The following is a 27550-nucleotide window of genomic DNA, read 5'->3' as shown; positions in this document are numbered from 1 at the left end:
GAACTGGTTAATTATGAACTAGGAGATCCAAACCTCAGGCAAGTTGCTCGAAACTTATTACTTAAAATGAACTAAAATTAGCTGGGATAGGGGAAAGAAGAAAGACAGGCCATCGTAGGCAACCTACATTTATGAAGCATCAACATTTTGAAGCATTTTTTTTTCCAACTGTATGTACTTTACAGAATTTAAATAAGAAACCAACAAGTATCAAACACCGGTATTTCCATCTCAATACAGGAAAGGGAGGTCGTATCGCCTTCCCATTTAAAAGGACTAATAAGTAAACAATTCATCAGATCCAGCACCAATATGGGAACCACAATCATAGTAACACGATTGCACTTATGGCTAGTGTGGACCAATGATGTAATTACAGAAAAATTCATCACCCTTCCTCTCCAAACTCCTTCGTGAATCTCTCGTGGACGTCGAGGTCACCTTTGCTCACTGTAGGCCTCTGTCTAATAAGCACCTTATCAAAATCTGTTTTTGAGATAGGAGGTGGAAGGATCTGCATGGGCATTAATCAATAATACAGTTCAATATTGAGATTCTTGGACTTTAAAAACACACATGAAATGAAAATGTTGAGATTCTCACTCAAATTCTATAAAATTTGATTCCTACACAGCATATTAACATCTTTTCAGGAAAAAAAAAAAGAGAGAAAAAAAAATATTAACATCATGTATTATACGGATTGATAAATTTGTAGTTACACATATCAAATCATCGATAAAAGAAATGTCTGGAACTTCAATAAAAGAAATGTCTGGAACCTCAGTTCTTTTCCTGGAGAAATTCAATTATAAAAGGAGGTGTCCTCAAAAGAAAACAGATTAAGCTTCAGATCACCCAGAAATACCAAAAAACAAAAAATAAAAATAGAACTTCCAATCACTTGCAAAGCCATTAGGTTTCCAAAAGCACAGCCCACAAAGCAGAAGCTAGAATTTTAAACTAATTTTAAACTAAGGGCTACGTCTGCCATACCTTTGAAGCTTGGCCTTCTGCTGCCAGCTCCTGCATGGATATTTGGACGGCACCTGATTGCTTAGGTCCACATGGCATCCACATACCATTAGAGGTCTTAACAAAGAACATAGCATCTTGGGTTTTACGAACAGGTTCAAACAAAACATCCTTAACCTGTACAATTTAAAGCAAACCAACAACAGTAACAATGTGAAATATTTTCATATCATAAATTCAGGTACTATTATGCTTTCAGATAAGATAACATCTCATGAAGGCTCTGTGCTTACACAAACAGCTACATCTGATCCTGAAAAACCTTCTGTTCTGCGAGCTAAACTTTCAAAGTCACTCTCTGTCAAGTTGTGAGGAGTATCTCCTAGATGCACCTGAGAAGGTTTATTGAAACCACAACAGCAGAGCATAATGTTTCTATTTACAGAAAAGAGGTTTATGGCAAAACCAGAATAAACTTGATTACTTTTAAAAAAAAAAAAAAAAAAAAAAAAAAAAAAAAAAAAAAAATTTTATTTTTTTTAAAAAAAAAAAAAAAAAAAAAAAAAAAAAACTATAAAATTTACTAGGAGAAGGAGGAGTCAAGGATAAATAAAGTACTTTGAACATATGCTGTCGAGCCTTCAAATCTGGTAGAGGAATGTAAATGCGCTTGTCAAAACGCCGCCTGATCGCCTGCATTTCTACCGATTAGCCACAGCTACAAAATGGTCCCAGTGTTTTAAACTGAAAACACAAGAACTTCACTCACTTCAGTTTACCTGGTCTAAGGCATAAGGAGTATTTGTTGCTGCCAGAACAAGTACTTTCTGATCATCGTTTCCCATACCCTAAATATTTGCAAGATTATCCAAGTCAACAATTAGACTGTAAAGTTTACAAACTTTTTTGAACGCAAAATTAAAGGGGGGGAAAAAACAGATTTATTCATTCCAACTTCATAATAAGAGAGCATCATGTGGAATAAGCAATGCAACTTGCACTAATCGAAATAAAGCTAGGAGAATAAAGTAAAAATGACAAATAAAATGCTCTAACGAAATAAAATCACTGATTTTCTCCTCCATAATTCATCAAAATATAAATATAGGCATGAAGTAACAAAATTGATAAAAGAATAAGCGAGAGTTTATGATTTATTGGACGACCACAAGTGATATGTGAAATAGTAAAGTTGTATGAACTAGCATGATTTTGGAGAAACTACAAATTTGGTTATTTTAGAAATGAGTGTTGTCAAAAGTATAGTACAGATTAAGATCTAGAATTACTGAAGGACATAAATTATGAGCAATAGTAAAGCGTATCTTCCTCTATATCTTTCCTCATTGGACAAAGCATTAAAAAAAGTTCTGAATTGAGAAAGATTAGTAATAATCATAGTAGTTTAGACATAGACAAATTTGCTTCTTTTACTCGTGGATTCAACTCACACGATTCTCCTTTTAGCCTGCTATAAAAAATCCATGAAATTTTTTTCTATTGCCTATCCTGCTATAATCAACATTCTTCTATTGCCCGCTTCCATGGAATGTTCCATAATTTAAAATTCATGGCTATCAATTTTTATTCTATTTCCTCGTGTCCGCATAAGCTGGAAAAGTCCCAGTGGTGATGGGCCAAAGCCCAGAAGAAGATCCAACACTAGCCTTCGTTACAATTCAAGTTATCAACTAATTACGTGTCAACCTTTATCCACATAGTCATGGTACAAGGAAAAGATAAACTGTTAACTTCATACTGCACCAAAATAAACACTAGTAAGCAAAATTTCTCATATCTTCTTAAACAAATTTACAGAGTTATATCTTCTAAAAACAAAAAAGTAGCCTATAAACTGAATGAAGTTATAAATAAGTTTAGACAAGACAGGTAAACTAATCAAAATAAAAAACATAGGCCAGGTAACCTCAAGAATCTATTCACAACATCCCATCACATGAAGATATACCTGCATCTGCACAAGAAGCTCTGTCTTTATGCGTCTAGATGCTTCACTCTCATTGCCTTCTCCACGTTGACCACATAATGAATCTATTTCATCAATGAATATGATCGATGGAGCACTTTCACGTGCCATATGGAAGAGACTGGAAACTAACTTTTCACTTTCACCCATCCACTTTGACACCAGGTCTGATGACGAAATACTACCGGAAAAAAAATGAAATTCTTAAAAATTAAGCACCAGAAAAATATAAATCCATGCAACTTTATTGCCTAACTAATAAACATAAAAAATATTTAAAGGAGGTATAGTATTGTATAAAACAAAACAAAAAAAACAAAAAGAAAAAAAAAAGAAAAAGCAAAAAGGAAAAGGAAAACTAAAGGTATGCATAAAACAACAAAATGGAAATGCATGCACCGATTGTGTGACAAGCCATCCAAACGTACTTAGCACAAGCATAAAAGATTGACGTATAAATTGTATAAGATCTCACCAAAACTTGGGGGGAAAAGGGAAGATATATCTGTAATGTATAATAGTAAACTATAGATTCAGTATGCAAGGAACTAGAAAGCCACTTATATGGCAATTAAAACAGAACTCCTCGATACTTCAGACATGGATTGCCTAACAAGCCATATCAAAATATCCTCAGTGAAAATATACAGGATTAACAGTGTATATTACAATCTGATCTAACAAAACTCATGAAAAATAAAAAAGATGTTTCTATAATAGTAGACTACAGATTCTATACGCAAGAAACTAGAAACACATTGATATTTGCATTAAAGCAGGAGAACTAGACGTGTAATTTCTTCATACATTCAATGCACAGCGCGCAGAGCACATTCGCAGAAGAATAACTCAACAACATAATTAATATGGCACCATCAACAGGGGTGTTGCCTCCTATAAAAAAGAAACTAATTGAAATTCTATAAATGACTGATAAGAAGAGAACTCCAAAGCATAACATATAAAGACATGAAAAGAATAATATATACTACCTGTAAAATGTAGAATCTGCTTCAGTTGCAACAGCCTTCGCCAAGTATGACTTCCCAGTTCCAGGTGGCCCATACAATAGGAAAGCTCTCCACGGACGTCTCTTTCCTAAAAACAGCAATAAAATAGGCGGTTGAACTATGATCCATCTTAGTAATATGCATACCTACAACCTGATAGATGAAGTAACATATATACAAATGATATAACAAAATGGAAAGTGCTAAACTTCTTTTGCCCAACAACCAGCATATAACACAGTGAAATTTCTCCTCATAAAATGAGCATCCATTCAAAATCACAACTAGAAGATTAGAGGAAATTATTCCTTAAATTTCAAGACAACACTTCTCAAAATTTAGCAACTATTAGTTGAGAACCAGGAGGTTCTGCTTAGTTTCCTGTTCAACTAGAAAAACAAAATGATATATGAAAATACTTCCTCTCGTCAAATGACTGAAATCTCCTGTTAAGTCAAAAACCTTGTTCTAAAAGTGTGATTTATATCAATAATAAACTTCGGAGCTTATTTGTTCTTCTGCTCTAAGCATCTAACCCCAATGCAATACCAAATCAAAATAATGCTGTTAAACAGCCTGGCAATGGCAACACTTTCCCAACAGACAATACTAAACCAATATACCTTCTTATACTTACTAAAGCAGGAAAAATGAAGTATCGCTTCTTGCAATTTCTTAGTAAATAATAATAGAAAAAACAAGGAGAAAACTTAAACTTCTGATTAGAGTGCCTAGATTAGCATATCCAACAGCTCATATTTTCAATTTTCAGACCTACTGACAAGAATCACGCAGGGCACGAAAAAAAACACAATAAATGTATTAAGTACAAATAGATGCAGCACGCTTTTTGTATACTAAACACTTGTGTAGAAACTTATCATTGATTACTTCGCAAGATACTGAGTGATGGAAGAGGTGATAGTACTCAGAAAAGCATTTTCCCCTATCTTGCCACTACAACTATTGGAAGGATTGGTAAAGGTTGCACCATAAATCATAAAGATTCGGAAAGGCTAGACATTTAGACACCATTTTCCAAGTTGATACGAGTCCTACACTTTTTTCCCCCTTTTTTGAGAATCGTAGTTGCCTAAAGTACGTTGCATCTAGTCAACAAAATAATATAGCCACGAACAAATTGCTTGTGTTTTCTACTAATCAGCATTAAGGCAACCATATCTTGCTCTATTGAAAACAATGCAATAAATTGCAGTAGACGCCAAAATCCTGCAAACTTATGTCTTCCTCAAATTTAACAACTCAAAGTCTCATAGAATCAACAGATGCATACATTTCTACCAGAAAGCAAACATGCACACCGCAAGACTAAAGCATATCAACTCCAAAAACGAGGATTAATCCAACAATAATTTCTCAGCAACAAACCAAGCGCATCTTATTGAAAATGATAGATTTCACTCTAGTCTACAGGGCACGTTTACAAAGCCATAATGGAACATAATGGAAAAGGTTAATCCAACAATTATTCCTTGACAACGAACCAAGCACATCTTATCGACAACAATAAGGGGCATGTTTACCAAACCGTAATGGAATGCACTAGGAAAACTAATCGGTTTGGAAAAGAAAATAAAGCAATAAAAGTGGGGATTATAGATTCCCCTTTTAGTTTTGTTCCATTAGAACGTATTATAGGATATAATTAAAATCTCTTTCTAATGTTTTTCATCAAATTTGATGAAATCTCTAACAATACTGGAAGCAAACATGCATACCACAGAATCAAAGCATGACACATCCAAAAACGAAGTTAAACCCCTGTAAAATTTAAGCCTTTTGTCAAATTTGACATCTATACTTACAACACTTAACAAATGCGTAAATTTCTACCATGCATAACACAAATCAAAATATATTAAGCGCAAAAAAAAAGGAGAAATCTAATAATCACGACCAAATAAGGAAACAAAGCTGAAAACGAACCAGTAAAGAACTGCGGGAACTTCACCGGCAAAATTACAGCCTCCTGCAAAGCCTGTTTCGCGCTCTCCAACCCCGCAACGTCGTTCCACTTCACATTCGGCTTTTCCCTGATAATCGCCGAGTTAAGCCCAGCTCTCAGCTTCTCCTTCTCGGGATCGTCCCCGTCGCCGCCTTCCCCACCGTCCTTGGGCTTCGTCTTAGACCTCGTCGCCACAGCCGCATCCCCGTTCGACGCAGGCCCGGGTCCGCCGTCGTCCAAAACCGCGCGGATCTCCTCGGCTCGGCGCAGATACTCTGTGAATTTCTGCGTAATCGCCTCCTTGATCTTAGGGTTCTTCTCGTACTTCAAATGAGTTCGAAAGTACTCCAACGCGTTCATGTACAACGGAAAGGCTTTAGCGTAATTCCCGGCATTATCTTCCTGTACAGCCTGCTTCACGTACTCTATCGCTTGCTCCTTGAAATTGCTATACATCTTAGAGAACAAATCTCACATACAGAAACCAAATCCAAACCCTAGAAATCTGAAATCGAAATCGAAATGGAAATCAAAAAATCGAAGACCGCGAAGAACGGTAAAGATAAACCCTAGGATTTGAATCGCCTCATGTTCGATTGGATCGGAAGTTGATTTCAGGTAAGACGACCTCTGATTCAAGTTTCGTTCAGTTAAATCCTGGCCGAGAAAATTCGGATTTTTTTCCTAGGGAAAATTGATTTGGTCGTAAATTGAACAGAGAGAGAGTTAAAAGAAGAAGAAAAGAAAGAAAGCGAGTATTGTGTTTTGGTCTAGAGACGCGTTTGGGAAACAATTCGCTTAATAATGGGTTGTTTCTTTTTTTCTTTTTCTTTTATTCCATCCTTATAATTAGAAAGTTAAGAAGTTTGGAATTTTATGGTAAAGTGAAATAAAATCTTAACATGAAACATTTTGTGTAAATAATGCGTTTTTCCTTTTTTTTTCTTCCTCCCTTTTTTGATTTTTTTGAATGACATCAGTGAGAGAAACTAAAAACCTTAATATAAAAGAAAAAGATAGATTAACAATGATAATTACAGAAGGTGCAAAGAAGTTAATAATGAAAAACTTCTTGAAATTTGTTTCTGCTGTATTATTCCTTTAGGATATTTTTGCTTTATTTCCTTGTTAAAAAAAAAAAAAAAAAAAACAGAAGTAAAATATGCTTTTCCTTCCCTCCAATAAATAACCAATTTTTCCCTCATAGCCTTGACCATGATGGTCTTTTTAGAAAAAAATTAAAAAACAAATAATTTAGCTTGTTATTATTACTTTAAGAAAATACCCTAAATATTATCTGTTTAATTAAAAAATACTACTTATGTCCTTATTACTTACAGATGTCAATATGACGAGATGGAATTAGAACGCGCATGTTTCCCTCACTCCATATCTTAATCTCATTTTATTTCTCATACCGATCTTTATACCTACCTTATTAAATACAAGGTTGGTTCGAGAAATTCCTATTAGAAAAACTACCTCCATACATTATTCATTTTTCATTAAGAATTTAAAAAATGCTTACAATATTAGCAAACCTAAAAAAAAATTCCATTCAAGTAATTACAAAATTCAACAACATAACTACTAATAAATAGCTCATAAAAATAAATTAAAAATCTTAATGTCAAAGTGAAACTCTAACAAGAATAAATCAAGGTTTAAGCACTAAATTCAAACTCAAACATATATAAAAGTACATTAATAGGAATCCATCTCCCACTCTTATATAATAACTCTATACATGCCCTATAGGGAAGGGCATTTTTTTACGAACATTTTCCCACCCTTTTAAATTTGACAATTTAATTATTATTCTTTTTCCTTAGCAATTGACCCCTTCGACTTAAAAATCTTTATAATTAAGGCCCAAATTAAAATTGACGTTTAGTTTTTTGACAATTTTAAACACGTGACGCACATGTGAGTGTCTATTGAGAGCAATAAAAGTCATGTCTCATCCTTGGAACGTAAGTTGAGGACAATAACTCTTGGAAATCAAGAATTATTTATTACAGTTAATTATATTCGGATACATTAAAAGTCCGTTTGGTACTTAAATTCGTTCCCTGATTTGAATCATGATTCGTAATTCGCTACAGTATTTTCTCTCATAAAAATACACGTAAATCAAAAATGATTCTAATCACATAGTTTGAATCCATAAACTAAACGTCATATAAATGATTCTGAAATCAATATAATCGAGTAAATAAGTTGAGAAATAATCTTCATTGCCCTAAAAAATGTTCACGTGTGTGTTAAGTGATCAAAATCGTCAAAAGAAAAAAAAATAGACGATTGGAACTTAATTGTAAAACTTTAAAAGTTAAAAGGGATTGTCAGGAAAAAAGAATAAGCATCAAATTATGAAATTTAAAAAGTCGAGGAGTTGTCCATAAAAAAAAAGCCAAAAAATGTCATCCCTATGTCGTTTTACTTTTGTCTATTTTTGGAAAGGAAGTCGAAGTTCATTAATTCATTGATGTCGTTTTACTTTGTTGGTGTCATTTTACTTTCTTTATACCGCACACGGAAGAGGCGAAGAGGTTTGTTTTGGCAGTATAGACTATAGATAGCGGCGATCGCGGAGAGAGTAAAGGAAAGGGAAATGGGGAAACGAGAGAAGAAGCAGAGACACCAACAAAAACACCATCGTCGATCAGTCTTTCACGACCCTGAAGAAGACGAAGGTGACTATAGCCTCCCTTCCTCAGCCTTCTCTTCCAAGATGACTAACTCCGATGACGAAGACAACGATGAGCAAGAAACAGAAAATGATGATGAAGTTGAGGGAAAAGACGAAACTGAAGGATACCCATTAACGGAAACGCCCTCAAAATTTCTTCTTTACCAACAATCCGTGCAGGTTTCACCCTTTCACTTTCTATTTCTGTCTGCTAATTGGGGAAGGAAAAAAAAAACCAAGAATCTGAATCTTTTTTTTTTTTTCCATAGTTTTGTCAGAATCAAAATGGGCTTTGTGCTTTAACTGAAACGCATGTGTGATTTTCTCTTTCTTTATGGAGAACAGTCGCCAAAAGGAGATATCAGCTATTTGCAGAAGTTCTTTCTGGTGTATGTGGGTGGGAGATTGCCCCTCCACTTCCAAGAAGATTTTTGCGGTACCGCACTTCTTAGGTACATTACATATCAATGCTCTTATTTATTTATTCTTTTTTTTTTTCATTGGCACATGAAAATGCATAATTTATTAAGTAGACAACTAGCATATCATACAACTATAAGTCTTAACTTCACTAATGGCCATTTGGGTGTGTGTTTATTTATTTATTATCCATTTTATTTTATTATTTATTTATTTATTCTTTTTGCTGCTTGAGGACATGAATAGTCTTCAAACTAGTTACAGCATAGAAATTGTTTTTTTTCACCAGTTGTCATGTTAAAGAAGCACTTGTGCTTGTAGTGTGGTGGCCTAGTTGGTAGTTGGAGAGTGTAGAGATGAAGAACAAGATTAGGATATTTGGAATTTAAATTTCAAATTTACCTATTAGGATGATGTTTATTTTTAGCATTTGATTTTGAATTTAAGATGTGGACAATTTGAATGGAGAGGAACGCAAGGATTCTTGAGGATAAGAAGTTACAGCTTTTAGACACTTTTGAATAAGGCTTAAATTCTTGGCTTTTTTGTGGGCTTCGACAGATAGTCTTTAAATCATTTCTGTTTTCTTTGACAGTCCTCAGCTGGAAGGACGTAATTGAGCACTAGGAATAGTTTGGGGAATTTCTGATTTATTCTGTTTGTTTAAGTGGCTGTTGTTCTAGTTTCCTACATTTTTTAGTTTTGTTTTGTCTTCGTTATTTGTTCTGCCCTGAGGATGCCTCTCCTCTGTTGTTTTTCTGTATCTTCTTTTTATCTTATCATTTTATCAATGATAATGAGCTTTTCCTTATTAATTTTTTTTATGACTATTTAAAATTTAGTTAAGCTAAATCTTTTTGTCAGTTTAAATCTACATTAGTCAGAGAGTTAATGTTGATGAATGAATATTGAGATTTTTGGTTTTCCTCCTCATGAGCTCTTCCTTTGAATCCTTTGTTTTCTCTTTTTTGGTTATATTTCTCTTCTTGGTTATTTTTTTCTATCCAGATTCCATCTCTCTATATTGGTCCTACATCAAGTAGTCTTGCCTTATTTATGAGGAAATTATCCTCCAGGTCTTGAGAAGAACTGCCCATTTCTAATAAGTCATCAACCTCACACAAAAAGATGCTTTGCAACCTGATTTCCTGTGGACATTACTTCCGGGTTCAACTTGTGTTTATTTTGAACTGTCATTGCTTAAGCTGGTAAAAATGCCGTGAAATTATGGTACTGAGTCAATTTTTGTGCTATTGTATGTGTGCAAATGTGTTGTTGGGTAGCGCTCGAATTGAAACTTCTTTTGTCAACAGTTCTTAAGTTGCTTTCTCAGTTGCTTTGCCAATCTCACACGAAATACCTAATATTGATTCTGCGTTTGACAGTACAGAATGGCTCCGTAGTGACCCTAGAAGGACCGCTGTAGGATTGGATTTGGACCTAGAGGCACTGCAATGGTGCATGGAGAACAACATAAATAAAGTTGGGGCTGATGGGTATTCCAGAATAACCCTTTTTCATGGAAATGTTCTGGATCCACTTGAGGCCAAATTGGTTGAATTTAAGCCTCATGAGGTGATAAGGAACATTTCATTGAAAGAGAACAAAGTTGGCTCCAAGAAAGTTGCACCGGAATCTTCTGTTTCAGAGGGGTCTACATCCGCAGCTAGTGATAAAAACATGAGGGATTTATTGCTGCCTGCTAGAGACATCGTTTGTGCTTTTAACTATAGCTGTTGTTGTCTTCACACACGTGTGGAACTGGTTTCGTATTTCAAGCATGCTCTTGAGGCCTTGTCCAAGAAAGGTGGTATATTTGTGATGGATTTATATGGTGGGACATCATCAGAACAGAAGTTAAGGCTTCAGAGGAAATTTGCCAATTTTACGGTATTGTATTCCTTCTCAAGTACTTGTTTAAGTCCAGGGTTCAACCACTGACACTTGTTACTCGGTGCTCGTGGATAGTAGGGTGCAGAAAGATCTTTTTTGAAAAAACTAGTAGAACGATATAGAAGTTCAAAAATTGCATGAGAGAAAAATAAACAAAAGCTTGAAATAGAACATTCTAATGACTTCTCCAGTAGTTTGTCATCTCTGCTATCAGATTCAGAACTGACTGAATTTTATGGAAAAATTCCCATTAGATTCTTTCGGTTGTGCTCATTGTTTCCCTTGTAATAATAACATCATAAATTGTTTGGACATATGCAGTATGTTTGGGAGCAAGCCGAATTCGATATCATTGAGCGCAAGACAAAGATCAGTCTCCACTTTCATCTCCAAAAGCAACAGAAGAAACTACGGCACGCATTTTCATACAGCTGGAGACTGTAAGTTGTTTATTCAAATGGTCTATTAAGCTTTTATCACTTACTGTTTTTACGGACATTGGTTTTTGTATATATATCGGATATTTGTGGAGTGATTCAAACATCCATTGTTCATGGTTCCAAATCACAGGTGGTCGTTGCCCGAGATCAAAGACTGCTTACAAGAGGCTGGGTTTCGATCTGTCCATTTTTGGCTCCGGCAGATGCCCGATACGGGAGAAAACAGAAGTACCGTTGGTTTTGGTGCTGGGAGAGACATAAAATATGAAGAGATGAAACACTTTGAACAACAAGATGCTTGGAATGCATATATTGTAGGTGTTAGATAGCACCGTACTTCCAAGTAACTAATCTTTCAGGTGAAATTACTTTTGTCGCTGTATTTTTCCCGTAAAAGAAACTAGAAAATTCTCCCAACTCCCGGAGTCGATGACAGATTTTTAGGGCATGTTTTTTTGTCCAAAAAACTCAAAAAAAGATAACTCGAGTTTCAATTTTATTCAAGTTCACGTTCTTTTAAGTTTCAACTTTATTCGACTTTACTCAACTTTATTCAAGTTACAACTTCAACTCAAGTTATAACTCAAATTCAACTTAAAAACTACACTCAAGTTATACTCTAAGGCCCCGTTTATTTCGCTGATTTGAGTTTAGAATTCGAGTTTTGCTACAGTAAAAAGCTCTCACAAACAATCACATTTAATTTTTTTGCTACAGTAAAAAGCTCTTACATAAAATCACATCTCAACTCGAATTAAAAACTCGAATTAGCGAACTAAACGGGCCCTAAAAGAACAACCCCTTAGTTTCCACGAGTTCAAGGTTTGTTATGCAATTCTTTTCATTTTCAAATCATTTTTGTAGTTTTCTATATTGTATAACGTGCATTTGGGTAGTAGCACACTAGAACTTTACCTTTATCACTTCATTAATTTGTTCTCACAATTCAATTCTTTTCACAACTTGAGTTGAAAAGTGAATTTATGTGACAGAAAATACTGTAGTAAAAAAGTTAAATTTAAATTTTTGTGAGAGAAAACACTTTAACAAAATTTTGACTTGTGATTTGAGTTGTGAAAAAAACGGGTTTGTCCACCTGAAAATTTGCATTCTACTCCTAGATCTTCTCTATAGAATGTGCATGTACTTCACATAATAAGTAGATACAAATACATGTGTGTCGACGTTTTTTGTATATTTATTTGCATGTATATATTTGACGCAAATACTCATCTAGAGTCCCCACTAATATGTTTTAGACTTGAGTATTAAATCTTGAGATATTTTCCTTTTCCTGTTACTGTAGAATATTAAAAATTTTAGAATGTTACCTAGAGCTGAAAGTTTGTATTGCCCGGCCTGGTCTATTATTTATATGGCTAGGTCGAGCCATATTGACCCTGAAGCAAGGAAGGTCGGTAAAGCTTGAGTGGGTCGGTTTGGCCCGGTTTTGTAACGGAAATTTTAAAAATATATTATATTAAAATATAACACTTCTTGCGCCCCAATCCAATTATAAATTGGCTTAAAACCTTGGCTTGGAGTAGGTTGGTCTGTTGGTCCGATCTAAATTTACAGCTCTAAATTTATTACTGGGACTCTATTATTTGCGTAAGGAAATTATGTCTCTATTTACATTAGGCCCCAAGGTGGCTTTTCCATGGATGAGCGTAAATCTTTGTTATTAGCATTACCTCCTCACCTTCTCTTAGCAAAAAGGGAGGACATTCCTTGTCAAAAATTGTTGGCTTGTTTCGTGCGATGGTAAAAGTTTCTACCAGTTTTGATTATAACACAAAAGTGTGTTTGAAGAATGGGTTCAAATCACTGCAGTTTTGGTTCAAACAGTATTTATTTTTATAAAAATTTAAATTTAAAAAGTTTTACTGCAGTATTTTTTTTCACAAAAATTTTAAAAGTTTGAATTTTGCGTTCAAACCACCTAGTTTGAACCCACATTCTAAATGGGCCCATCTTTTCTTAAACAGAAATCGTAGGAAATAAACTTACTTTCTTATAATAATTCAAACAAATAGCAATTTTGAAAGTAATAGGAGTAAATAACAATTTTGCAGTCCATTGTAGAAATAATAATTTGAAAGTAATAGGTACAGTCGATTACAAAACATTTTGAAATTCCCGAATTTACTTGTGGTTGCGTTGTCGCCACTTGAGGTCTTTGGAGGGACTAGAGTTTGCCTTGTAGGTTTCGTTTGTTTCGCTTGCTCGAGTTAAAATTTGAGTTAAAAAGTGAGTAGTAAAACAAGTTGAATATGAATTTTTGAGAGAAAACATAATAGTAAGAACTCAAGTTATAACTCGGACTAACAAAATAAACGAGGCCTTAGCCTTTTTAAATTTCTTCTATCTCTAGCAAATTTCTCATTCTCAGAATTTCTTCTCTCAATTGCTTGATTTCTTCTCTATAACTCTTGCTCTCTCCATGGCAAGCAGATCTTGACTTCACATTGTCGCGAAAAGGACCGTTGCAAGTAGCAATGCCCTAATGATTTCTCTAATCATTGCGATAGATTCTATTATTGGTCATTGCGGGTAGGTCCTGTTGGGGAAAAATACACCCATACACCCACGAGTAAGAAAATAAACTAAAACAAAAATAACAAAAAAATAGAGAAGATAAAGATTTAGGTGGTTCGGAAAACTTTCTCACTTTTTTCTCTCTATCCAAAACTCCTTACACCATTTATCTATCTCTCTCCTCACTTTCTCTCGCTCTTAAAAGGAGACACTCTTTCTCTGAGCATACATAAAACCTTATATGAAACACTTATTTATAGACTCCTATAAACCATAAAATAACTCATGCCTAACAAAAAGTAACTGACCAAAAATCACAAAATAGTAACTTTCTTAAATTCAATTTGAGGCACTTTCCCAACAATCTCCAGCTTGACTCAAATTCTCTCAACTCACTCGTTTGAGTGTCCAATCTTGAAACCTGTCATCACACTGACAATGCAAACTTTAACAAGAATAAACATGTATCAAGTTCAAACTCTCATCAAACTTGACACGAGAAATTGTCTTCTTCTTTTTCAAAGTATCTTCACTGCTACAAGTCTTCACCATCTTGTCTTTATCATCTTCAACTGTTATCATCTTATTGCACTCTTTTACTCCTGCAACTTCTTTAACAACAGAAGAAGATTCTTTGTGGCTAGGCTCCACCTACAACTGTAGTCCCAATAAGCTTATACAAGTATTTTACTTTTACACCCTTCATGGCTACTAAATCACATCTCTTGACTTACATAAAACCACTATTCGCATAGTACTCATAACTCAAAGTGTCCAAAGCTCCCAAAGAAATCAAACTTCTTCTTAGTTGAGAAACATGCCTTACATTTGTCAATGTCCTCACAACTCCATCAAACATCCTCACATTAATAGTACCTATTCCAACAACATTAGCACTAGAATCATTAGTTATCAACAAAGTACCAGCATCACAGGACTTATAAAAATCAAACCACTCATTATATGAACACATATGAAACGAACATCCAGAATCTAAGATCCAAGAGTCAAAAATATTTTCATCAGTAATAACATAATAAACATTATCTTCACTATCATACCTGTCGCCAACAACATTTGTAAAATCTGAAGTCTCTTGGGTTTCTTGTTTTCTCTTTTCTTCAAGGTGCTTTGTCAGTTCTTCATAATTTATCCTAATATGCTCATTCTTATGACAATAGCAGCACTCAATATCCTTCTTTGGTCGAGATTGAGAACGATCATCTATCTTATCATAACACTTCCCTCGTGACTTATTCCTATCCCTATTTGAATTTGACTTAGCCACTAAAACTTGTTCAGTATGAGACGTACTATTTGGTTTCTTCATATTTGCAGTTTCTAACAGAGTAGTCAACACTTCATCCACAGTCAACGTCGTCTTTCTAACTAACATTATAGTCACTAAAGTTTCATATGATTTGGGTTGGGAGGCGAACAAAATTACCGCTTTATCTTCCTCATCAATTTAGACCTCTATACTTAACAATTGAGTTATGCACTTATTAAAATTATTTATATGATCCCTAACATCACTTTTCTCATCCATCTTCAACTCATACAATTGCTTCTTCAAATATAATCTATTTGTTAGGGATTTCAACATATAAATTTTTTTCTAATTTTTTTCATAACTCAGAAGGAGATGTCTCATTTATAACACTAGTTTAGGAGCCAAACTTAAACGAATAGTACTTATCGCTTTCACTTCTAATTCTTCCAAATCATCATCATTCATATTTTCTGGCTTTTTTCCTTGCAACGCTTTCAGTAATCCCTATCGAATCAGAACATCTTTGACCGTACTCTGTTAGATGTTGAAAGTACTTTTTCCATCAAACCGCTCAATCTGCTCAAATTTTATCCCAGACATCATCTTTACTTTTTTTTAATCTTCACCACAACTCGGATACCAGTTGTTGGAAAAAACATACCCCTACACCCATGCAGTAAAAAATAAATTAAAATAAAAATAACAGAAAAATAGAGAAGACAAAGATTTAGGTGGTTCGGAAAAATTTCCTACGTCCACGGAAGAGGGAGAAAAATTCACTGACAGTTTTAAGAATTACACACTCAATAAACTTTCTCACTTTCTCTCTCTATCCAAAGTCCCTTACACCCTTTGTCTTTCTCTCTCCTCACTTTCTCTCGCTCTTAAAATAATGCACTCTTTCTCTGCACTTTTCTTTGAGCACACATAAAACTTTATACAAAATACTTATTTATAGACTCCTAATAAACTATAAAATAACCCTTGCCAAAAAAAAAAAAAAACATTAACTTACCAAAAAACATGATACAGTAACTTTTCCAATACCAATTTAAGGCACTTACCCAACAAGTCCATCTTAACATGAGTAGGTAGTCCATTCAAAGTTCAATGATTTTGTGGCGTCATTTGTTGTCGGGAGGCAACCCTCACCACCTTCAATTTTCTTCGTGACAATGCGGTTTACCGTGTCTCTGATGGGACGGTGATGGCTCGACAAAGATTTGGGTAAAGTTTCTAATTTTAGGGATGATTTAAGGATTGGGGCCGATTTAGAGTTTGATTGAGGGTTAGGATTTTAATTTAAGGTGTTTTCTTTCTAATTTGGTTTTTTTTTTTTAACTTTTATTATACAAAATCTGATAAGTACGTTTGCAAAAATAACAAAAATCTTATACATACCGTCACCGTTATACCTTGTAAATATCAGTTTTACTACTTAAGTTTAAAAAACAAGGTAAACAAAGTTATTTTTTTTTTATACCCAGTAAATTCAATACTTACATAATATTTTACAAATTTATTTCTTTGATGAATCCATTTTTTACCCAATAAATACATTATTCATCTAATATTCACTCAATAAATCAATTTCTTTTACCAATTTATTTACTTAGTACATACATTATTTTTTTTTTATATTTGCCTATTTATTTATTTATATTACTCATCTAATGCTTACCAATTTTTGTACATAGTAAATAGATTATTTATATGGTGAATTCATTATTTAGCTAATATTTACCTAGCAAATACATTACGAAGTATCTAAATATTTTAAAAATTCATTATAAAATATATTTACTATTTTTTATTAGGAAAAATTATTTTAGGTAGGTTGTGGAGAAAATAATTTTATGGAAACCTTAAAAGACTCCCCATATTTTAAATGTCTAAATCGCTAATTTGAAAACCCTAATCCCTAACCCCATCGCCCCTTCGTGGCAACCTTCAGTTGGTAGTTGCTGGAAAAGCCACACTTTATTGAAAATTTTAATTTGCTTTATTCAAACTTCAAAATGTAAATAAATTTGTCATTCTGTTACTTAAGTGAACGGAAAAGTTGAAAGTGATACAATGAATTATTATAATCCCCTAAACTTAGTTACTTTTTTTTTTTTACTTTTTCTTGAGACGTGTGATTGGTTAGTGGATTTCTGTACTGATTTAAATTATAGTTCATAGTTCGTTATAATATTTTTTTTTATAAAAAATACACGTAAATTGAAAATAATTATGAATCATAATTCTAAATCTATAAACTAAACGTCCAACTCTCATTTAATTCTCGACCTTCAAAATGATAGAAAAACCCTTTCTTCATTTGAAGAACGAGAAAGATGATTTGGCACTAAAGAATTAAAAGTTGAGAAATTAACAATATTATTTATATTTAGATTAAAAAGTTAGAAATTTTTGTTAAACGTGTTATCTCGACACTTATTTAACATAATTATTGTTAAATTAAGATATATTAGAACAATTTTATATATTAAAAGAGTAACTTATAAAAATTAAAAATTTAAGAGGTAAGTTACTAAAGTTATACAAGTTTAGGGAACAAATGTGTATAATACCGTCAAAATAAAGTAACAAACTATTATTAAAAAATAAAAATAAAACTAAAATTCTAATAATTTGGATACGTAAAATATCAGCACTTGGTTTAACTACATTTTGAAAAAAAAAAAAAAAAAAAAAACCCTAGAGTTCATCAGTGACCCCTTCCCGGTCCCCATCCGCAGCAGGAGTGTGCGAGCGCCGTCGCGTCAGCCCAAGCCAAGCTCCTCCACGGTTGGTTTTCTGTTTTTCACTTTTGTAATATTGTGGTCTTTGAGTAGGAGATGCGAACGTTTCTGTTATACATATATACATATATGTATGTATATATATATATATATATATATTTATGTAATCGGTTGCATTGAGCATTCGACCAGATATACTGTCTATCACCTACTGCAATGACAGGTTGTTGACTATAAGAATGAAAAGAGCTTCAGTTGTGTTCGTCACTCGTGTTTGAAGTTGAAGTTGGGTTTTAAAGATTATCGAAGTTTCGTATTTGATATTTTAACAAATTTTGTGAAGTAGAAATTTGTTTAGGAATTCGTTTTATTGTGGAATTTGTTGATAATTGATTTTGAAGTTTGTTTGGTTGTTGGAATTTGCTACTATGATTTTTGTTTGATATTGGTGAAAATTGCTTCTTTTTTTTTTTTTAATTAATTTGGGTGTTTTTGCTATTTGTGAATTTTTGTTGACTATTTTGCTATTTTTGGAAGATTGATATTCGTTTGATCAGTCTGATGTTCTTTGTAATTTGTAAATGGGGTTGTGTGATTAGTTGGGTACTGTTAGAAGTTCATATTTGTCAGATTTCTTTGAGATTTTTGAAATTAGTTTGATATTTGTGTCCTACAATTTGTTATACTATTGTCTTTTGCAGGAGCTATTTTGTCACCGGTCTGACAAAGAAATCTCTACTCAAACCATTTTGAAACTTGCGATATGTCTGGTGGTCCGGGACTTGAGTCTCTTGTAGATCGTAAGTAAACTCCCAATAACTCCTTCGTATTGACTGTTGACTTCAGTTTTGGATGTGTACAATTTGCGAAGCCTGAAAGTTGATAATTTCACCCTCAATCGAGGCAGGGGATGAGCTTGAGGGATTAAGGTTTTAGCATTTCGAAATTTGTATTCATATATCAATTGTTGCATTCTTGTGAATATGCACAGATGATGTTGTAGTTTCTTGGACTTGGTCCTTGGACCATTTATGAGCTGTGCTATACTTGCTTAAGTAATTTATTGAGGCTTAGTTGGGGGGGTTTTTGCGCTTTTTGAAAGATGTTCTACTTTTATTATAGTAAAAGGAGAAGCAGAAACATAAAGCAAGAGTTAAAACAACATGATTCTACAAATAATGGTAAAACTGTGTTGGTGGCCTGTGTCCGTGCAAAATACTTTTGAACACTTTTATCAAAGAGGCAAAGACACAACTTGCTTTGTGTTGTCTGCAAGGGAATTTTGGGGCCTCTAAAATCAATACCTAATTGGCCCTGAATAGGAAAAGAGAGAAAGATAACGGGAATTTTGTAGTAGATAGAAGGAAAAATGGTGCAATGCTTTATTTCTGCGCTCACAATTGTATTGCAACTATTTTGTTTCCCCATTTTATGTTTTTGTGTGGACTTTTGGGGGGAAACGGAATTTTCACACAGGATGCACTTCTTAGCATTCTTTGACATGTGCTAAAAGGTCTCTTGGATCATGTCTTCTTTTGTCAGCTGCAAACACAGACGCACAGACATATGCTCTCTTTATCTAACTTTGACCATTTCCTATTTGTGCAGATACAATATCAGTCATAACAAATGATGGGCGCAATATTGTGGTAAGCTGCGTGCTATTTGAACTCCACCGAATCTACATTTTGGTAAATTTGATCTAATCTTTGTTTCTTCTCTTAGGGAATCTTGAAAGGGTTTGACCAGGCCACAAATATCATTCTTGACGAATCTCACGAACGTGTTTTCTCCACAAAGGTTTGCACAAGACGCATACAATGATAAGCTTTTGTACGAGTGATTGAACATATTGGAGAAGAAAGGGATTTTTAGGAATTCTATTACTCGGGGCAGGGCTAGATGAATTATTTCCTAGTTGTTTTTAAGTTTGCCCTCTCAGTTAGGAACGTTTCAGTATAAAAGAATAGTGTATTTCTGGTTTTCAAATATTGCAGGCTTTTTGGTTGGAGCTCGAGTTTCAAAGTCGAGACAGCTAATAAACTAGCAGGAGTTTTTACGGGATTTACACAGGAATAGTGTTGCCGTCCCGCTATTATAACGTCTCCTTATCATGTTTTGCAGGAAGGTGTTCAGCAACTTGTGTTGGGGTTGTATATAATCAGAGGCGACAACATGTAATATTTCTTTAGCATGATTTTATCTACTATATTTAGTTCCTTCGTGCTGTTGTATAACCTTTGATTCATTTTATTTTGCAGAAGCATTGTTGGGGAACTAGATGAAGATCTTGATTCCAGTCTCGACTGGTCGAAAATGAGAGCTCATCCCCTAAAACCAGTCATCCATTGAGTAACTTGAAAGGTAATAGAGCTGTTGTAGATTGTCTCGGTCAACATCCCGCAAAAGAATTGCCATGACTTCATATAATCATATGGCCTTATTATAGCTCTGTTGATAAAGGGTGGTTTTTTCTTTATAGCGCTGTTAAAATGAATTTTCTATCCTGAAATTGTTCTGATCATGTAAAGGACTGTTTCTGAGTTTGTTTTGAAGCTTAATTGTGGATGAGAATCTGAAGTTGACAGGATATTTGGATGTTTTAATGCGATGTTTTCTTATCACCGGCAATCATGGTTGTGGTAAATCTAGTCCAGTTACACAGATTACGATACCAGAAAAACAAAGGATAGTGATTCTAGACATAGATTTCCTTGCGTGATTGCTGATAAGAAATTGCAAAGTTGGAATATCATTCTATTTTTATACATTTATCTAAAAGCTTTTCTGAACAAAGAGGTAATTTCATTAGACCAAAATAAGCATTAGAATTTTAGGTCTCATAAAGAAACTACATTTAATTTAAATAACAATCTATTGATAAATAAATCAGCAAATCAATATTTTAATTAAAATGAAGGATTTTTTTTTTTTAAGGATGATTTTCTCTGTTTTCGTCGCTCCTTTCTGAACTTAAATCTTGATGACGAAATAACAAAAGAATCAAAAAAACAAAAAGAAATGAAGTGTTGATGCATACATAAATAATTGTGTCCTGGTGCTACCACTTTTGGCGAGGATTGGTTTTGATGAGTAACAATTTTATTTTAAAGGCTGAATTTTGCAATTGAATTTGCAGGGTCGTTGATCACTGTTTGATGGAATGAGTTCATATATGCCTTTATTTATGTCTTTTTCTGTGTCCTCTGAATAAAATTATGTCACGTCCTTTAAATAAAGGGTCACTAGAATCGATTCCTTTTTTTGATATATAAAAGGACAGACTTACAATAGATAAGGGGATAGACTTAAAAAACATGAGGTGAAGAGAAACCTTTGACGCTCAAGTTAGTAACAAGAAATTTTTTTACTTTAGAGGAATGGGATATTAATGATAAACAAGAATTTGCGAAAGAGAATTAAATAATGTATAGAATAGTTAGCAATCGCCTATCTAATAGTTTCAGGGAGAAAAATAAAAAATAAAAAATCTCCTATAGAGAGAAGCCTCCGCCCGATGGGGTGCTTATAACAACACAAAATATAACTAGGAAATATTCCGAAACAGAATTATGAAGAGAAATATATAATCACTAAAGAGATGAAAATAAAACAACGGTGAGAAAAGAGAAAATTTAGTAATTTAAGGGAAAAAAAAAAAACAGAAAAATCTTAATATTCATTCATCCATCAGCAACTTTAATGAAATGACAATCACCATGGTAGTTATAGGCTTAGTTTGGTATTGATTTTGGACCCTTAAAAGCACTTTTTTCTCCAGCTTAAGCTGTTTGGTAAGAATCAAAATAAGTGCTTCAATAATTTTAAGTTGTTTTCACGAAACAGCAAGCTGGGTGCTTTGGATTCTAACTTATGCGGGAATCCCCTCATTTCACATTAATGAAAAATTTTTATTCCCATTTTATCCCCGTTGAAACGAAATAATCCCCATTTACCCATCTCATCTCCATCACTCCCCGCTCTCCTCTCTCGTGACTGAACCTCTTGCAAGGTCCATCACTCCCCGTTCTCTCTCTCTCCTTTCTCGCTCCTCTCTCTCTCCTTTCTCGCTCATCTCTCTCGCCAGTCTACGCTCCGTTCTCCGTTCACCATTCGTTGGTCTCCCAGTCTGCGCTCCATTCTGATCTCCTCCGTTCGCCGGTCTCCCTGTTCTTTCGGTCTCCTCTCCCGAGTTTCGCCGGTCAACCTCAGCCCTCTTAAGCACGTTTTGCTGTAAGTACTCCATTAATCTTAGTATTTCGAAATTTGCTTCTGATTTGTCCCCAAATTTTTGGGTTTTTTGTGTTACATCATTTACTGAATGTGTAGAAAAATAGAAAATGTGCTCGTTAGGGTTTCGGTTTTTAATCCGTAGTAGGCATTAATCCGTGTGTGTTGCTTGCAAGAACTATTTTTTTGGATGGAATTGCAAGAACTTATGTTTGTAGTCTTGGTGTCTTATGCCATTGTAATGAGATTCTCATACTTTGTTCTTCAATAAAATTTCCCTTTTCCAACAGATTTCACCATTTAATTCCTTTAATTTTACAGTTTCTAACAGACTCCAATTTAAACTCTCATTTTGAAGCAAGTAAAATTCCACTATTGGTCCTATTTACCCAATAATCTTAATGACCACAAAATTTCCGTCAAAACAAAAAAGGGACTCTTTTAAAATTAATGTTCTCCAGCATCATCAAGCTAGAAAATGAAGTTCGTGTTAGTTCTTCTTTGTTTTTTTCCTTCTGTGGCTTCTCATTCAATCTAGTTCTGTGTTATATTGGCAGATAGTGTGGTTGATTTCTTTCTTTTTGTTCTTTCCTTCAGGTTACATACCAGTTCTTTCATTGGAAAAAAGTAACCCCGTTTGCCGATGATCAGGGCATCTACAATAGGTTGACTTGGTGGGAACAGATTGACAACAGCAAGCAACTCACTCGGAACAGAAAGTTTCTCACCGTTGTTCCCGTTGTGCTGTAAGTACTTCAGATTTCCTCTATTGGTCTTTCACTTTGGATTTCGATACATGGTAGAAGCATAAACTATATATGGTTATCATGACATTGTTACTCGTATGCCATGGAAGGAGATGCAGAATGATGCACTCCTTTTGTTGTTTCTATGGTTGGGTAAATTGCCTATGTTATATATATCAGAATGATGCACTCCGTTGTTCCCGTTGTGCTGTAGACTCGTTGGGCCTGCATGGGCTATTCTACTGGACAAAACTATGAAGGATGACGTAGTGAAGATTAAGCGAATAGGTGATAGAATTATTATGCTCAAATCGGTACTAGGAAATAAGTTCATCTATGTAATTAGTGCTTATGCTCCACAAATAGGATTGGATGCGGAAACTAAAGTCAAGTTCTGGAAAAACATGGATGACTTAGTGTGTCGTATAGGCAATGAGGATAACATTTTCATTGGAGGACATTTCAATGGGCATGTTGGTAAAGATAGGAAAAACTTTGAAAGGATCCACGGTGGTTTTGGTTTTGGAGCTCGAAACGAAGAAGGGAAATCTATTTTGGAATTTGCGTTGGGACATGATTTTATCCTAACAAACACATTTTTCAAAAAAAGAGATTCTCACTAGATAACTTTTAAGAATGGGAGGAACTTGAGCCAGATAGATTATTTTCTCACAAGGTATAGAAAACGTTCTCTATGTAAGAATTGTAAAGTAATTCCTGGAGAAGTACTAGCCACCCAACATAGATTAGTGATCTTAGATGTGAGCATTAAGCTTTGCTATAGAAGGACTAAGATAAACCACCTCCCACGAACTCGTTGGTGGCATTTGAAGGGAATAAAGCAATTGACCTTTAAAGAGAAATTGTTAGAGGAGGCTACTTTGTCATATATAGGTGATGCAAATACTATGTGGGATGCCATGGCCAGCTGCATTAGAAAAGTGGCAAAGGAGGTACTAGGGGAATCTAGAGGTAAAGGCCCCCTTAGGAAAGAAACCTGGTGGTGGAGTGAGGAAGTTCAAAAGGCTATTAGGACCAAGAGGGATTTATATAGAGATTTATCAAAGCGTAAAGATGTTGAAACTTTTAATAAGTACAAAGAAGCGAAGAAAGAAGCTAAGCGAGCAGTTGGTAAGGCTCGTTCTACTTACTTAGATGAGGTATATAGGAAATTTAGGACTAGAGAAGGAAAGAAGGATATACATAAACTAGCTAAGATAAGAGAAAGGACGTGTCAGGACCTAAATCAAGTGAGGTGTGTTAAGGATGATACAGATTAGGTTCTGACAAAAGATAAGACATTAAGGAAAGGTGGAGGAGTTACTTTGAGAAGCTTTATAATGATGATCATGCGATAGAGTTTGACAATCTTAGGTCACAAGGAGAACCTAATGTGATGTATGCAAGAGCAATCAAAGTCTCAGAAATTAAAACTGCACTACAAAAGATGAAAAATGGGAAGGCATGTGGGCCAGATGATATTCCAATAGAGGTTTGGATGGTGTTAGGAGATGCTGGAATTGTGTGGCTCACTAAGCTTTTTAATGAGATACTAAAGAAGAAGCATATGCCTAATGTATTGAGGAAAAATATTCTTGTCCCCATCATTAAGAATAAAGGAAATGTGCTGAATTGTAACAATTATAGGGGCATAAAGTTAATAAGTCACACTATGAAATTTTAGGAGAGAGTTATCGAAAGGAGATTAAGGGCCACAACTACCATCTCAGGTAACCAATTTGGCTTCATGCCAGGTAAATCAACCACGAAAGCTATTTTTCTTCTTAGGATGCTAATAGAAAGGTACAGAGAAGCCAAGACGGACCTACATATGGTCTTTATGGATTTAGAAAAGGCATATGATAGGGTGCCGAGAGAAGTTTTATGGTGGGTGCTAGAAATGAGAGGAGTGCATGTGAGGTATATTAAGGTAATTAAGGACATGTACGATGGGGTGGTCACGAGTGTGAGAACCGCTGGAGGCTACACGGCAGAGTTCCCCATTCTGATCGGCCTTCATCAAGGATCTACTCTTAGACCTTATCTTTTCACCGTCGTAATGGATGAGCTGATAAGAGAAATCCAAGATAGAGTTCCTTGGTGTATGCTTTTTACGGACGATATAGTTTTAGTAGACGAACATAGGGAATGAGTTAACCGTAAGTTAGAACTGTGGAGACAAACTCTTGAGACGAAAGGATTTAAGTTAAGTAGGATGAAAACTAAATATATGCATCATAGGTTTAGTAACTTAAGTAATCAGAGTGATGAAATTTTCTTAGATGGTGTGGAGATTGGGGTTTCAGGAAATTTAGGTACCTTGGGTCTATAGTGCAGTACGAAGGAGATATAGAAGAGGATATTTAACATAGGATTAAGGCAGGGTGGGTTAAGTGGAAGAATGCTACATGAGTTTTATGTGATAGCAAGATGCCTATTAAGTTGAAAGAAAAGTTTTATAGGGTTGTAATCCGCCCAACTATGTTATATGGTAGTGAATGTTGGGCCATTAAAAGAACATATATCTAATATGAGTGTGACAGAAATGCGTATGTTAAGATGGATGAGTGGCCATACAAGAATGGATCGCATAAGGAATGAAGTTATTCGTAATAAAGTAGGTGTAGCACCAATAGAAAATAAGGTGCGCGAAGACCACTTGAGGTGGTATGGGCATGTCCAACGTAGATCGCTAGAAGCACCAGTTCATGCTTAGGAGGACATTCTTATACCTAATACTAGGAGAGGGACGGGTAGACCGAGAATTACATGGACCGAAGTCGTTAGGAAAGACATTCTAGATCTAGACCTTCAAGAAAGTTTAATTTCGAACAAAGTTGTGTGGAAAAGTGAAATCCATATAGCCGGCCCTAATTAGTTGGGATTAAGGCTTGTTGTTGTTGTTGTTGTATTGATTTGGTGGCACTCTGCAACACTTTATTAAATTTATGGGTAATTTACGAAAAGTAATGGTTTAAGGGATAACCTACTAATCATGAAAAGTTCTAGAGCAAACATGCCAACTAAACCCAAACCGTGAAAAGTTCTTGAGCAAACATGCCAACTAAACCCAAACCCCCTTTTTTTCTCTTTTTTCCATAGAAATGCGTATGCTAGGTTAAACTTTGTTGGCATATGTTTAAGAGAAAGGAGATATTAGAAGAAAACAACAACTTTACTTGTCTACCATATACAACTACACACTGATCTAGAATATATGTTATATACATAGAAATGCTTCAGAAAAAAGGGCATGACAAATAAAGCATAGATGAAAATAAGTGATAATAAGATAAGAATGAAGTTATAGTAGTAGCTCAAGCTTCTGTATGAATTATTATTATTATGAACTATTATTATGAAATATCTCAAGTGCTTGAATGATTTCTCAGCAACCAAACACATCAACTGAATGTCTAAATGATCAAATTGATGAAATTGTCTAGTCATAAAACCGAAGCAAAACCACTAAATACAGAGCATCATATGCAAAAGCATTAAATCAGATGAATGTCTAAATCACGTGGACGTTTGGTTCATGGATTCAGAATCATAATTTAGAACCATTCTCATTTTACGTGTATTTTTTGTGAGAGAAAAAACATTGTAAAGAATCATGAATCATGATTCAGAATCATGGACGAATACAGAAAACAAATGTCCTTTCTTGCTTAAATAAACACAATCATGAAAGACAAATCGAACACGGCCATCTCAGACAAACAAGGTTAACATATTTGAGACCCACAGAAAATCCACCAAATGATCACAAAATCACGAACAGAACAAGTAAAACACTTAAATAAGAGTGATTAATGGCCATACCTTGGTTGGTTTGGGGAAAGACAGACGGATACTTGGCCAAGATCAATCGGAGACGAACCGGCCAAAATCAGACACTCGGCGTAGATCAATCAGAGTTAAACCCAAAATCCCGAATATGATGGAAAATAGCCACCAAACTTTGCAAAGGAAATAACAAGGAGAAATGGAAAACGTGAGAAGCAAGATGGAAATATCTCTGATTTGATGTCTAAATCTACAATATATTTCATTCATATTCAAGAAATGAAAATAAATTACCCTGCAGCATTGGATCACACAGATTCTCATCGAATATTTTTATATATCAATAAGTTCTGCATATTCTTTTTTTTTGAAAGGAAAAAGATTTGCTTAAGATTCAGAAAGAGTTACAGGCATTGAAATCATATGGCATTGGAAAAGGAAAATACAGAAATTCAAATCAGAATACCCGGCTAAGAAAAGCGATATGCTTACGTTAACGAAAAGAAAGAAAATGCGATAATGAGAAAAATGGATTTGAAATCTGAATCCTAAAGAAATGAGTGAGATATGATCTGTTTTTGAATCAGTACCAACCTCCTTCTTCGTGTTCTTGATCTTATGCTTCTGCTTTTCTTGGGACCAGATTTGGAGCGGAGTTCCAAAGCACGTTGCCGTTGAGAAGCAATACTTGTACACCTAATAAACAATTTTTTTTTTTTACATTTTTATAACAAATAATTTTTTTTGGTATACCAATAACACTAAATGAAGAAGAAATCACATGAAAAAAAATTGAGAGTTAAGCACGTAAATCAGCAAAATCGTGAGCAGATTCAGAAGATTA

At 34.4% G+C, this 27550-nt stretch overlaps 4 protein-coding genes across 4 annotated transcripts; 3 read left to right on the top strand and 1 right to left on the bottom strand.

Moving 5' to 3' along the window:
* Positions 1-128: 128 nt before the first annotated feature.
* LOC21405185 (protein SUPPRESSOR OF K(+) TRANSPORT GROWTH DEFECT 1) lies at positions 129-6724 on the bottom strand. Its single transcript, XM_010091549.2, has 8 exons — positions 5920-6724; positions 3955-4060; positions 2945-3143; positions 1755-1823; positions 1594-1668; positions 1269-1367; positions 997-1152; positions 129-514 (listed from the first exon to the last, which is right to left on the bottom strand). The coding sequence occupies exons 1-8, from the start codon at positions 6392-6394 to the stop codon at positions 389-391; spliced, it is 1305 nt and encodes a 434-aa protein (XP_010089851.1). The 5' UTR covers positions 6395-6724; the 3' UTR covers positions 129-388.
* Positions 6725-8511: 1787 nt separating this feature from the next.
* On the top strand, positions 8512-11887 carry LOC21405184. The gene is made up of 5 exons (XM_010091548.2): positions 8512-8810; positions 8976-9082; positions 10436-10940; positions 11265-11383; positions 11514-11887. Exons 1-5 carry the CDS (start codon positions 8553-8555, stop codon positions 11710-11712), a joined length of 1188 nt encoding a protein of 395 aa, XP_010089850.1. The 5' UTR covers positions 8512-8552; the 3' UTR covers positions 11713-11887.
* A 5968-nt stretch (positions 11888-17855) lies between these two features.
* On the top strand, positions 17856-20572 carry LOC21405183 (sm-like protein LSM8). Its single transcript, XM_010091547.2, has 6 exons — positions 17856-17987; positions 18643-18741; positions 19550-19590; positions 19667-19741; positions 20066-20118; positions 20203-20572. The coding sequence occupies exons 2-6, from the start codon at positions 18705-18707 to the stop codon at positions 20291-20293; spliced, it is 297 nt and encodes a 98-aa protein (XP_010089849.1). The 5' UTR covers positions 17856-17987; positions 18643-18704; the 3' UTR covers positions 20294-20572.
* Positions 20573-22621: 2049 nt separating this feature from the next.
* On the top strand, positions 22622-27406 carry LOC112090299. Its single transcript, XM_024161263.1, has 7 exons — positions 22622-22660; positions 22769-22917; positions 23132-23482; positions 23702-24172; positions 24292-24493; positions 24602-25009; positions 27350-27406. Exons 1-7 carry the CDS (start codon positions 22622-22624, stop codon positions 27404-27406), a joined length of 1677 nt encoding a protein of 558 aa, XP_024017031.1.
* The last annotated feature ends 144 nt before the right edge of the window (positions 27407-27550 follow it).

This window comes from Morus notabilis, unplaced genomic scaffold, assembly GCF_000414095.1.
Source record: "Morus notabilis unplaced genomic scaffold, ASM41409v2 Scaffold825, whole genome shotgun sequence".
Classification (NCBI taxonomy): domain Eukaryota; kingdom Viridiplantae; phylum Streptophyta; class Magnoliopsida; order Rosales; family Moraceae; genus Morus; species Morus notabilis.
This window is presented reverse-complemented; position numbering and strand designations above follow the sequence as displayed.

Bases quoted from the DNA above. Each gene is read 5' to 3' on its own strand.
- LOC21405185 (XM_010091549.2), bottom strand. From the start codon at position 6,394: ATGTATAGCAATTTCAAGGAGCAAGCGATAGAGTACGTGAAGCAGGCT. The intron at 4,061-5,919 runs GTTCGTTTTCAG...TGCTGTTTTTAG, and splicing joins GTTCCCGCAGTTCTTTACTG to GAAAGAGACGTCCGTGGAGA. The intron at 1,368-1,593 runs GTACTTTATTTA...AAACCTTCTCAG, and splicing joins CTCGACAGCATATGTTCAAA to GTGCATCTAGGAGATACTCC.
- LOC21405184 (XM_010091548.2), top strand. From the start codon at position 8,553: ATGGGGAAACGAGAGAAGAAGCAGAGACACCAACAAAAACACCATCGT. The intron at 8,811-8,975 runs GTTTCACCCTTT...TATGGAGAACAG, and splicing joins TTTACCAACAATCCGTGCAG to TCGCCAAAAGGAGATATCAG. The intron at 11,384-11,513 runs GTAAGTTGTTTA...TCCAAATCACAG, and splicing joins TTTTCATACAGCTGGAGACT to GTGGTCGTTGCCCGAGATCA.
- LOC112090299 (XM_024161263.1), top strand. From the start codon at position 22,622: ATGTTCTCCAGCATCATCAAGCTAGAAAATGAAGTTCGT. The intron at 23,483-23,701 runs GTTGGGACATGA...GCTTTGCTATAG, and splicing joins AAATCTATTTTGGAATTTGC to AAGGACTAAGATAAACCACC. The intron at 25,010-27,349 runs GTTCCTTGGTGT...TCTTGGGACCAG, and splicing joins TAAGAGAAATCCAAGATAGA to ATTTGGAGCGGAGTTCCAAA.
- LOC21405183 (XM_010091547.2), top strand. From the start codon at position 18,705: ATGTCTGGTGGTCCGGGACTTGAGTCTCTTGTAGATC. The intron at 19,591-19,666 runs GTAAGCTGCGTG...TTCTTCTCTTAG, and splicing joins ATGATGGGCGCAATATTGTG to GGAATCTTGAAAGGGTTTGA. The intron at 20,119-20,202 runs GTAATATTTCTT...TTTATTTTGCAG, and splicing joins ATAATCAGAGGCGACAACAT to AAGCATTGTTGGGGAACTAG.